This window comes from Eretmochelys imbricata, chromosome 2 (genome assembly GCF_965152235.1).
Source record: "Eretmochelys imbricata isolate rEreImb1 chromosome 2, rEreImb1.hap1, whole genome shotgun sequence".
NCBI classification, from domain to species: domain Eukaryota; kingdom Metazoa; phylum Chordata; order Testudines; family Cheloniidae; genus Eretmochelys; species Eretmochelys imbricata.
In genome coordinates, this window is record NC_135573.1 from 180,071,197 (window position 1) to 180,084,220 (window position 13,024).

General features: G+C 45.6%; 1 protein-coding gene across 3 annotated transcripts in view; it reads left to right on the forward strand.

Moving 5' to 3' along the window:
- Nucleotides 1–13,024, forward strand: part of AOAH (acyloxyacyl hydrolase) — a 119,094-nt gene that overhangs the window by 91,900 nt on the left and 14,170 nt on the right. For all 3 annotated transcript variants that reach the window (XM_077809231.1, XM_077809233.1, XM_077809232.1), the window contains exons 17-20: nucleotides 5,129–5,301; nucleotides 7,399–7,457; nucleotides 7,543–7,602; nucleotides 10,214–10,310. In XM_077809231.1, coding sequence (XP_077665357.1) covers nucleotides 5,129–5,301; nucleotides 7,399–7,457; nucleotides 7,543–7,602; nucleotides 10,214–10,310 — 389 coding nt within the window. The remainder of the gene's footprint in view (nucleotides 1–5,128; nucleotides 5,302–7,398; nucleotides 7,458–7,542; nucleotides 7,603–10,213; nucleotides 10,311–13,024) is intronic.

The following is a 13,024-nucleotide window of genomic DNA, read 5'->3' on the forward strand; positions in this document are numbered from 1 at the left end:
AGTATGCAAACTTTTAAACTGTGTGTGTGTGTGTTAGGATAACAATGAGAAGTCTGTGTGTAGCTCTAAAGGTAATATATGGCCCTAATAATGTAAGAGCCCCTTAGAGTAGATTGACACGAAGTAGCATTTTGTCAAACATCCACACATTAATATTTGCTGAATTGACACAATGTACTGTGACGGAAATCAGTTTCTGAATATCTTAGTGTTATGGATTGACATGATAGGAAGCTATTGCAGAGCACTGTGTCCAAGAACTGTGCTGATGTTCTTTGACGATGTGTTGACAGTGCATCCATCCTTAGTGTTCTCTGACGAGCCTGGAAGCAACTGCTGCAAAGACTGAAATGGAAATGTCTGTAAGACATCTTTTTGGTTTGTTTTTGTTTCAAACACCTTTTTTTTGGGGGGGAGGGGGTAGGGGGGTGGCAAAAAACCTAGAGCCAGCCCTGTCCAGCCCGAGCCTGGAAATCTACACAGCAGTGAAACAGCCCCACAGTCCAAGCCCCGTGAGCCTGAGTCAGCTGGCACGGGCCAGCCATGGGTTTTTCTTTGCTATAAAGGCATACCCAGAGGTGAAAGTAAGCCGGTACGGCGTACCGGTAAGAGCCTGTGCGCCGTACCAGGACCGGCTTTCCCAGACAGCAATTTAAAGCCCTGGGGTAGCGGTGGCGGGGCTGCAGCGGGAATTTAAAGGGCCCCGGAGCTCCAGCCGCTGCTACTGCCCCAGCCCTTTAAATCTCCACCTGTGCCCTGCTGCCATAGCCCTGGAGTAGTGGCGGCGGGGCTCTGGTGGGGATTTAAAGGGCCCCGGAGCTCCAGCTGTCGCTCCCCCCTCCGGGGGCCTTTAAATCCCCACCTGAGCCCTGCTGCCCGAGCTCTGGGGTAGTGGCGGCCGGGCTCCGTCGGGGATTTAGAGGGCCCCAGGGCTCCAGCCGCTGCTACCGTCCCGGCCCTTTAAATCCCCGCCTGAGCCCTGCTGCCGAAGCCCTGGGGTAGTGGCGGTGGGGCTCCAGAGTGGATTTAAAGGGCCCCAGGCTCCCAGCCGCCACTACTGCAGCTGGAGCCCTGGCCCTTTAAATCAAGATTTAAAGGGCCTGGGGATTTAAGGCCACGCCTCTTCTGGTTGAGGCCACGCCCCCTGCTCAGGACTCCGGCGTACCGGTAAGTCCTCTAACTTACTTTCACCCCTGGGCATACCCTTAGTGACTTGCCCAAGAACAAAGTCTGGATGGAATCCAGGTCTCCTGACTGCCTAGTACAGTAACCTGTCCCCAAGCCCACAAGGAGAAAAAAGAGGACAGACATGATAATGAAAACAGATATAGCAATACACGATGTGAGTTACATCCCCAGGTGGTGGTAATTTGTTCATTAATTGAAAGCACTTAACCTTTTTGTACTGACTAGTCCAAATCCTCCATTTAAATCTGTATAGCTCCAGTGACTTCAGTGAAGCCACACCAGTTCACATCATCTAAGAACCTGGCACAATATTTTTAACACTATGGCTAAATTATAAAAAGTTCTCTGAAGGTATTCAATTTTCAAGCTGTGTTTTGTTGTGATTGGTCAGACAAGTCTCATGGGATTGTGTCTGCTTCATGGCTTGAGTACTTCCAATATGAATACTTAGGTGCACAAAGTTCAAATCTGCTTTCTGTGAATTCTGGTATATGTGACTTTAGAATCACTTCCTGCAGACACTGATTGCATGAACATTTGTGGAGAGCAAAAGCAAAAAGGACACACGCATGGCTGAAATACATTCATTTTAAATTAAATATGAATATTAATGGGAACTGTTTTACAGCATTCAGCCAGCACTAATAGAAAGCAATAGTATTAGACTTTCATGAATGACTTTAAGACAATTTAACTCCAAGTTCAGAGGAGCAGTGTAAACCTAAGTTCATTCACCCCATACAGCGTATGGTCCATTTAGTACTATTTCCCAGTAGTTTGTATTCAATAAGATTTTGTTCCATATTGTGCATGGCAGCACACACATACGCATTCTGAATTTTAACCACAGTATCTTAAACTTCCATTTTGAAATGACTTTTGAGAGCCAAACTGATACGGTCTCCCACAGTATTCTTGTCAGCAAGTTAAAGTAGTATGGGCTGGATGAATGGACTATAAGGTGGATAGAAAGCTGGCTAGATCATCCGGCTCAATGGGTAGTGATCAATGGCTCCATGTCTAGTTGGCAGCCGGTATCAAGCGGAGTGCCCCAAGGGTCGGTCCTGGGGCCGGCTTTCTTCAATATCTTCATTAATGATCTGGAGGATGGCATGGACCATCAAGTTTGCAGATGACACTAAACTGGGAGGAGTGGTAGATACGCTGGAGGGTAGGGATAGGATACAGAGGGACCTAGACAAATGAGAGGATTGGGCCAAAAGGATTGGGCCAAGTCCATCCTGCACTTAGGATGGAAGAATCCCATGCACCGCTACAGACTAGGGACCGAATGGCTCGGCAGCAGTTCTGCAGAAAAGGACCTAGGGGTTACAGTGGACGAGAAGCTGGATATGAGTCAACAGTGTGTCCTTGTTGCCAAGAAGGTCAATGGCATTTTGGGATGTATAAGTAGGGGCATTGCCAGCAGATTGAGGGACGTGATCGTTCCCCTCTATTAGACATTGGTGAGGCCACATCTGGAGTATTATGTCCAGTTTTGGGCCCCACACAACAAGAAGGTTGTGGAAAAATTGGAAAGCATCCAGTGGAGGGCAACAAAAATGATTAGAGGGCTGGAACACATGACTTATGAGGAGAGGCTGAGGGAACTGGGATTGTTTAGTTTCCAGAAGAGAAGAATGAGGGGGGATTTGATAGCTGCTTTCAACTACCTGAAAGGAGGTTCCAAAGAGGATGGCTCTAGACTGTTCTCAGTAGTAGCAGATGACAGAACGAGGAGTAATGGTCTCAAGTTGCAGTGGAGGAGGTTTAGGTTGGATATTAGGAAAAACTTTTTCACTAGGAGGATGGTGAAGCATTGGAATGCGTTACCTAGGGAGGTGGTGGAATCTCCTTCCTTAGAGGTTTTTAAGGTCAGGCTTGACAAAGCCCTGGCTGGGATGATTTAGTTGGGGGTTGGTCCTGCTTTGAGCAGGGGCTTGGACTAGATGACCACCTGAGGTCCCTTCCAACCCTGATATTCTATGATTCTATGAACTGTAAATACAATACTTTGTTTTTGACAGTAAAAATAGGTGTCTATGGTAATGTCCTTACCCAGCATCCACCTCAAATAGCCAGACTGAGTACTGGGCAGATGTGGGTAGATAAGGAGGAGGGACTCAATGAGGTGACTCGATGGCATCTGTTTCAGCCCCATAGATTCTTTAGCATAAACAGAGTGGTGGAGAGAGAGAGCTGAAGCATCCATGCAGGAGGCTCCTCCCATAGATTGTCTATGACCTGTCCCCTGTGCACTTCCACGCAAGGAGCCCCAGGGGCCTGGGCTCCTAGCCATGTAGCAGGGGCGTGGGTAGCCCTCCGGTTCCTAACACCCTCTCTTTCACAAGAGAACACCACAAGTTGCATGGTTTGGGGACATCTTAGCCACAGACATGAGGACTGGATGTGCGCCGCAGAGCCGTGTTCTTAAAACTGGCCTGTTATCTCTCGAGTCAGTGGAGCACAAGTAACAGGAGTGTGTACGCGCTCGTGTGTGTGTGTGTGTGTGTGTGTGTGTGTGTGTATCAGGAAGTTTTGGATATAATAAACCAGTTATTTAAATCATATAAAAGAGGGATGTTCTCTAGGCAGCCCACTTTTTAATTCAAATTTATTTTGCATTAAAGAGTTTTTCCAAAGCGGTTTCCTGCTGAATGTAATAAGGGAAAGATAAAGCTGCTCTCACCAATGACCGAGACTCCCGATCAATGAAAACCTAAGTCTTTGTTGCTGTGTCTCACTGACAAGCGCAGTATTTTAACAATGTGCCCGCGCAATTATTCTGTGGAAAATGAAATGTCAGCTGCTCCTACATCTAATTTTCTACATTTGCTACGTCCGCAGTATCCGCTCTCCCTTGGAGCACTGGTAAAAGACATACAAGATCTGAAAGCCTCAGCTATACATGATGTCTGTCTGTTATACCCAGACAACAATGTATTGAATGCGAGATGTATACACTAGTTTGGAAAACATCTGTTGTTATCCAATGCAACTGTCATAACACTATCTTAAATTTACATCACATCTTTCGTCCTAAGCAATTTATATACTCAAGAATCATTTCATCCACTTCTGGGGTGAAACACAGCAGCTGTTTAACAAAACACAGCAAAACAATGAAAAAATTTAGAACAGTAAGTGAAGAATATCTTCTCCAACTGAAACTTCAGGGGGAAATTTAGCACAGTTGTCTGTAGATACCCAAACTGGAATTTTACAAGTACATCACTGTGTTTACTATCGCTGTTTTCTTGGAAAGTGACATGGAATCTTTAATGACCACAAGAGACACGACCTTGGTTTTGTGTCTCATCCAAAAAATTATACCTTAAGGTAGAAAATTAGTGTTGCTCTCACCATGTCTGGGTACTGGTTTAGAGGATAAAATGCCCGGCTGAATCACAAATACCATTTCCTACAGCACTTTGATGTTCCTTGGTGTTCCCCAGGCAAAATTATAATCCCACTAGAATCAAGGTACTGGATGATATGGTATAGGTTTGTGGATTTTAAGGCCAGAAGGAATCACTTACAATAATCTAGTCTGCCCTATAATCCTAATTCCCCTCTCACTGGGTACATAAAAATTAACTCAGTTGAAATCAGTAGAGTTACCTCACAACAAAATGAGTGCAAGAGAGAAGAGAATCAGGTGTTGGGTCCTTTTATATAGGGAGGCCACTCTGTGTGCTTATTAAAAAGCATGCACTTGCTTGTTTTTTGTTGTGTTGAGAGTTTTTTACGTGACTTGTGACTGTGGAAATAAGTGATACCAAACCAAAGAACATTGTTTTCATTCCATTTTAATCAGCTATTACAAAATGGAGAAGCACTGACTAATAACACTGCTGTTTCTGCTAAACACTGTCTTTTTGTGTGTGAGCACATTAATCAGTAAACTATCTGACCTTTTTTCCTATTCTTTCATATATAGGAGACCTGACACAGTGGCTCACATGACTACACCCAACCAAATGCACGCCAATGTCATGCAGATGCTGCAGTATCTAAACTCTCAACTTCCTAAAGGCAGCCATGTGATTTTAACAGGCTTGGTAGACGGTCGCTTTCTGTGGGATCATTTACATAGCAGATACCATCCTCTTGGTAAATATCTGACCTTGTTTTTAATTTCCTAGGCATGAATCTTGAACTCCACTGATGTACATTACAAGATGGTTTTAGGAATGGTGAGCCACTGAACTCAGTGGTATTACACCAGGGTTGGATTTGTCCCGGTTCATCCAAACCTGCTGTCTAACTGGCTGATCATTGTTTTTGGGGAGGTTGTTCCTGGAGCTAAACAGAGTCATTTACGTGAACATCTGTCCACACCCAAATTTTAGATGTTTAGATAAAATTGGACCCAGATTTGAACAACCCCATGTCTAGGTTTTGCAGAACAAATCCCCAGCGATGAAATTTTGCAAAAACAAAGTCATGCCCAATAGCTCCCAGTGAAAGTGGAGCTGTGCAACCCCAAAGTTCACAACATTAACAAGAATGTGCTTGGGCTTTTTTTAAACATAGAATTGTAATAAGGCACTTTGGGACAGTTCTTGGAAGCCTCTCATTTCAGAACACATGTGAGGCTGCACCCATGACCATGGTAAGCTCTTTGGGGCCTGTATTTTTGTTCTGTGTTTGTACAGCACCTAGCACAGTAGGGTCCTGGGCCATGACTGGGGCTCTACACACTATGGTAATATTACTACTACTACTACTAATAATAATAATTAATAAATGCACACCCTGTTTATTGCCTTGATATTATGCCAAGCAAAGAAGGGGGCATTGCCATGAAGGGCTGCTCATGTATGGGCCAGTGGGAAACTCCCTGGAATTCACAATTTTTTGTATGTGCAGACAAGTTATGTTGCTTGGGATGTACTTTTTGGGGTTCACCTACCCAAAGTTAATAAGAAATGTAAAGGTTTTGTACAAAGAGCGAGAATGAGACTGCAAAACTGTTTAGCATATTCTCCTCCAAAGCCTGTGTAAGGAACTGTGAATGCACACAATCAATCATCCAGGGATCAACTCTGGGACTATTTGCACCAAGGGCTTAAGGCACACACCCCTATCACTAGATCTAAAGGAGTAATTGCCTTAGCTCTGAGTATAAGTGGAAGGCTGTTGTAGTCGCTGGGTCCAGTCCATAGAGGAAGAGTTGATCATACTGTTAAACCAGTGTAATATACCTGCAACTGATTTTGCCAACCTATGGGTATTAGAGCTCTTCAAAGCTTCTGTGATTTTGCTGTCTCCTAGGTTCATCCTGTTAATTACTGGCACTGTCATTACAGCCTGAGAAGGTTGTCTGTCTTATATAGCAGGTGCTACTCTAACCCTGAAAAGAACCCATTTTCCTCTCCCACCACAGAGTGAACAATCTCCACATTTTGGTATCAGTTTAATTAGTGAGTGACTACCAGAGAAGTAAGCAGCCAAAAAAAGCCTACGGTTCACAGAGCACGCAGGGCCAGTGTGTGGCACGATGAATGTCAGAGAAAGTCTGGCTGGCGTTTAAGTTAGTGTTTGAATTCGCTCACCCACGCAGATGTATACATTTCCTTCTATGACAGGCAAATTGTTTCTGCCTTTTAAAGATAACCTTTCTATGGTAAACATGAAAACAGTGCGTACCCAGTCGCCTTCAATCTTCCTTTTGGGTTTGAAATGGCTACATTTGTTTGGAGAGCGAAAGAAGCGTTAGTGGATAAAGCATCAGTCATTCACCCTGGAGATTTGAACAGGCTATTACATGACTACGCTTGCATGGAGGTTGAATTGCCTGTGGAAGGAGGGGGAGGCGTAGGTGTGTGGGAGAATGAAAACAGTTCCTGAACAATGTGGCTGAGGTAACTGGCATGGCGGAAAGTTCATGCTGCTGCTGCTGCTGTCACCGTACCTGTGGCAAAATCCTGGGTCTTGCAGGATATGAGTAACTCTTGTTGACTTTAGTGGGAATTACTTGACTCCTGACAGTGGACAATAAGCTTCTATTCCCCTTACCAGTGTGAGTCGTTCTACTCGTGGGATTACTCATGCAAGTAAAGTGAACAGGATTTGATGCCTAGATCTACAAACTTTCAGTTCCTCTTAGCCTACATGGTATAAAACTTGGTAACCAGGTACAGTAGAGGGTTTCAAAGAAGAAAATTTGACTTAAAATATGAAAAGCTAAACACTTCTTTTTTTCAGGTCAGCTAAATAAAGATATCACATATGAACAAGTGTATTCATTCCTAAGTTGTCTTCAGGTAAGTTTTCCTCTTCAACTGGTAAAATATCTCTTTTTTTCCTGTCTTATCTATCACTGAAACAGTATTTTGTTTGATCACACAGATCAGTCCCTGCAATGGGTGGATGTCTTCAAATGAAACCCTCAGGAACCTCACCTCAGAGGTATGTCTAAAAAGGACAGTTTAATAATTTCTTTGGTCATCCCCTTTTTAAAGGGAGTATTTTTGGATAGGGTCCCAAATGAAAGATGTCAGTATTTTTATTTTCATAGAGATGGAGGCAAGCCCAGAAAATGAAGGTCTGGATTTCAAACACCTCTGAAGTTCAGGGCTCTTCAGGTCTGGGATCTGGGGTTAAGTTATGGAATTCAGATTTGGATTCTAGTCCTGATTATGCCCCAGACTTATTCACATGGGACATGATTTACCCATTGCACTATGACACAAATATATATATTGTAACCTCTTGTTCTTTAAGAAGAGAGCTTATTTAATAAAAAGAAAAGAGGCCTGCTTGGAACCCATGTGAGTGAACAGGGCAAAGAGGACAAGTAACTGTGACTACAAAATCCAACTGCATTTCTTTCAGTGGGAGCAGGAGCTGAGATAACTGGCATTGCGGAAAGTTCTAAAGGACCAAATTATAAGGTCGTTACTCAGGCAAATTCCACTGACTTAAGTGCCAATTTACCTGAGCAAGGAGTGCCTGAAAACTGGATTTGGCCCAAAGTACCTTAATGGGCAGGGCTACACAATGTTGCCAATGCAGGTTTCTCTATAAATTATCCTAGAAACCTGACCCTACAACTGGCAAATGAATCGTCTGAGGGCCACAAAATGTTAGCCACTTACTTTCTCTAAATCAGGGGTCTCAGACTCAATTTAGCTTAGGGCCAGTGCCAGTCCTCAAATCCTCCCAGCGGTCCAATAATGTCACTCATGCCACCCAGAAAACCCCCCCCCCCCCCCCCGCAAAACTCTGCCTCCCCCAAAACTCCTCCCTCCACCTTTCTAAGGCTCTGGGAGGGAGTGTGGTTGGGGGAGGAGGTCTGGGTTAGGGGATTGGGGTGCAAGCTCTGGGACGGTGTTTGGGTGCAGAAGGGGTGAGAGGTTGGGCTCTGGGAGGGAGTTTGGGTGCTGGGTACAGGCTCTGGGCTGGGGCAGGGGGTGGGGGTGCAGTAGGAGGGGATGGGGTTGCAGGCTCTGGGAGGAAGGAGGAGGGAGTTTGGGGGCGGGAGGGGGGTGTGGGAAGGGGAGGGAGTGCAGGCCCTGGGAGGGAGTTTGGGGGCTAGGGTGTGTGGGGAGGGAGTGCAGGTTCAGGGAGGGGGTATGTGGGGAGGGGTGGCTCTGGAAGGGGGTCAGAGGGTGTGGCACTTACCTAGGGCTCTAATGCGGGGCAGGCCAGGGGGCCCCCACACACTGCTGCCCCCAGGCACCGTCTCTGCAGCTTCCCATTGGCCACAGGGGTGCTTGGAGCGGGGGCAGCGCCACGGAGGCACAGCCCTGCCCCGCCCTGCCACAGGGAGGGGCCAGTAGACAGGTGGAGCTAACAGGCAGATGCCGCTCACCTCCACTGTGCTGCCAGGGCCCCAGGCCATTGTAAATCGCCTGGGGCGGGGGAGCGCCCAGGGGCAGCAGATGGGGCCAAGGGAGAGACCCAGCCCCAAAACTGCTGGAGTCCCACGGGCCACACTGGGGAGGTTCCGCGGGCCGGGAGTTTGAGACGCCTGCTCTAAATGTACAAATATATTTGAGGTTCTCTCCCCTGCAGTCATGCAAAAAAAAATCTATGCACTAGACAATAATTATGGCCCCCATTTTACAAAGACTTGCACACGTGCCTTTACCTGTACGTGCTGTGAGTAGTACTATGGATCGTCAATGCATATAGTTAAGAACACACCGAAGTCTTTGCAGGATCGGAGCCTGCGCCTTTTTATAAGACAATACAAACTCTTCAGTACATATCTGTTGTCCAGGAGCTATTCAAGTGTCCGCAGGTCACCATTCTGAGCTCTTGTCTGAAAATAACTTTGTACATTCTTACCTAAACTGCGCACATTAAATGATGAGATTCTGATTTCCATTACGGTGGTAGAAATCACATTGGAGATACATGAGTTAGTTGGAGTCCACTGAAGTCAATGGAGTTACTCTGGATTTACTCTGCAGCAAGGGAGATCAGAATCTGGTCAGGGATATGGCATGTAAGTACTGCACCAGCAGCATGGGAAAAGGCAATGTACAGGGAAGAAGAGAACTTTGCCTATATAAGGAATTTCAATTCTCTGCAAGCTGTAGGAGCGATGAAAAGGGCCTCCAAAACGAGGGTTCTAAGCCCTGGTCTACCCTACAGAGTGACGTCAACTTAAGGCAGCTTCTGTGGACCTAACTATGCCAATGTACATACTACTGCCTTGCTCCCGCCGATGTAAGCGCCCTACTACACCGACATCATAACTCCACCTCCACGAGAGGCACAGGGTTTATGTCGATGTAGTTACGGTGACGCAGTGTTCATGTAGACACTGTGTTACTTACATTGGCTGTCGGCTATCATTCTTGTCAATTTCACAGCTCCAAAATTGGCAAGAAAGCCCAGGGCTGGTGGTGGGCTCCAGCTAGAGCCCGGCTGCCTCCCATCCTAGCTCCCCTCTCAGGGAGCTGAGAAGCCCAGACGACTGCTCCCCACACATTGGTTACAAAAGCTGAACCCAAGTGAAGTGGTTTCAGTGGCCGTGAAAATCTCATTAATTCCTTGGTTTTTTTTCCAGAGAGCTTTACAGCTTTCCAATGTCCTGAAAGAAATAGCAAGATCTGAGATGTTTGACAATTTTGATGTTTTCTACATGGATTTCCCACTGGAGAAAAGTAAGTTGCATTTTGTACTATTCAACAAGCATTTAGATAAGAATGAGACAAACAGCTTTAATATGCTTCTTATTTTTAGTGCTGTACAGTGAAAATAGCAGCACAGTCATTCAGCCAACATGGACCTAGTGATAGGGCTGTCGGTCACGTGAGGAGACTCTTCTTAGTTTCCCATCCCAGTTCCACTGTCTCTAGGATAGACAGCGCACACAGCCCCTGAGATAGAGTGCCCATGTTGCCCAACCGCAGGCCCCCTGGCTGATGAAGAAGGGGCATTCATAGGTTTCCAAGCAATGCAGGATCTTGGATGTGTGTGTTGCAGGGGTATAAAATACAGGGGCATTATGAAACTCTCAGAGGAACCTGAGAGGCCTCACACAGGGGAAAGAGCATTCAGCCTGCAGCGCTCTGAACAGCTAGAATTGTACTTAGAGTAAGGAGCACTTTTAATCCAAACATCTCAAAGTGATTTACACACAATAATGAATTAAGCCTTACAACGCATCTGTGAGGTACAGCAGGCAGACAGGTTACTAACCATTAACTGGGTGCTGAGAGAGCATTCTCTGTGAGGATCCCTCAGTCCAGGAGCAGGCTTCTACTCCAGGTCCGAAGTATTCCTAGTCTATTGACCTGCAGGGCATGCTGCAGGACACATCTATGTATGCAAGCTGCCACGGAGGTGAGCTTTGGAAAGGAATCAGACGCGTGGGGGAGAGGGAAGTTTGGTGCTCTCCAAGTGATTGAATTTTGTAATATATGGCATTTGCATCTCAACCCTTGGATAGATGCCCATTTTTCATTTTTGTACATATCTAATAATAGTAACAGAGGTTCTTCAAGCTGAGTCTCTGCACATTTGTTTTAATAATGAAGAAACTAAGGCTCAGAAAAAGTAAGCATTTACCCAAGCTCCCAAAAGCTGTTGGAGGCCTGGGCGTAAATACAGGATGGATGGGGGGGAAGGAGGCATTCCTCTTCTGTTGGGACCAGGGAGAACTCGAGGGGAGCACCAAAGGGGCAAGAGGGGCAGCAGCAGCAAGAGGCGTGTGTACAAGTAGCTGCTTGTCCCCCTCAACTTTAAGGCCAAAATTCCTCCAGTGATTAGAGGTACTATAAGACTGGCAAGGAAACTGAAGTTTTCCAGCTTTCCAATCCTCTGCCCTCCCCACTGACTTTCCCTCTCAGTTTAATATTTCTTCTCTATTGTGGTTACATATTGCAGAAATAGCGTTTTTGTTTTTAAAATACCCTGATGGAATGCTTTATTAAAAACCTACACAATCATTTTTAACCCCAAAAACCTCCATGGAGTTGGCTGCTGGGCCAGATGATTCTAATAAAAAAATATTGTTGTTTATACTGTGGTACACCAGATTTTCTAGGTTGGAGTTTGTTAAGGTTCCTTCCCCACTCTGAACTCTAAGGTACCGATGTGGGAACCTGCATAAAAGACCCCTTAAGCTTATTCTTACCAGCTTAGGTTAAAAACTTCCCCAAGGTACAAACTTTGCCTTGTCCTTGAACCGTATGCTGCCACCACCAAGTGTCTTACACAAAGACCAGGGGAAGAGCCCACTTGGAGACATCTTCCCCAAATATCCCCCCAAGCCCTATACCCCCTTTCCTGGGGAGGGCTTGATAAGAATCCTCACCCATTTGTACAGGTGAACACAGACCCAAACCCTTGGATCTTAAGAACAATGAAAAAGCAATCAAGTTCTTAAAAGAAGGATTTTAATTAAAGAAAAGTTAAAAGAATCACCTCTGTAAAATCAGGATGGTAAATACCTTACCGGGTAATCGGATTCAAAACATAGAGAATCCCTCTAGGCAAAACCTTAAGTTACAAAAAGAACAAAAACAGGAATATACATTCCATCCAGCACAGCTTATTTTACCGGCCATTAAACAAAAGGAAATCTAACACATTTCTAGCTAGATTACTTACTTACTAACTAACAGGGGTTGTGAGGCTGCATTCCTGATCTGTTCCTGGCAAAAGCGTCACACAGACAGACAGACCCTTTGTTCCCCCCAGATTTGAAAGTATTTTGTCTCTTCATTGGTCATTTTGGGTCAGGTGCCAGCTAGGTTAAATTAGCTTCTTAACCCTTTACAGGTGAAAAGGTTTTGCATCTGGCCAGGAGGGATTTTATAGCACCATACACAGAAAGGTGGTTACCCTTCCCTTTATATTTATGACACGCCCCCCCCCCAAATCACAGATAGGGTGAACCCCGGGCTGTGATTTTTTCCTGGAGCTCTAGGAGAAAATAGAGTTAATAAGACACATGCACCTCTAAATATACTACTAACTGTATAAAAACTAACAATAGTTTCCACATCTCAAGGATGATTTTAACCAGTTGATTCTGGGACAGCTTCACTGCGGTTGTTGTTCACGCTAGCTCAGGTATTCTACACATGCTGCTATCACACCTCTGATTGCAGTGTAGACATACCGTGATGGTTTCTCAGGGAGTTCAGGACTGTGAGTCACCTTGTTACCCCCATGCTCCATCGAGAAAGGGACTTATTGGAGCTAAACTATGTGATGGGATCCCCGGGGTACAACCTGGGGCTGGGGTGCCCCCTTAACTATCCAGCCTGGGCTTTCTCTCACAATGCTTTGCTTGTGACAAGCAGCAAACCCCTCCAGGCACTGTTATCACTCAGTACAATAGCATGTGGAGCTCCACACCCAGCTAGAA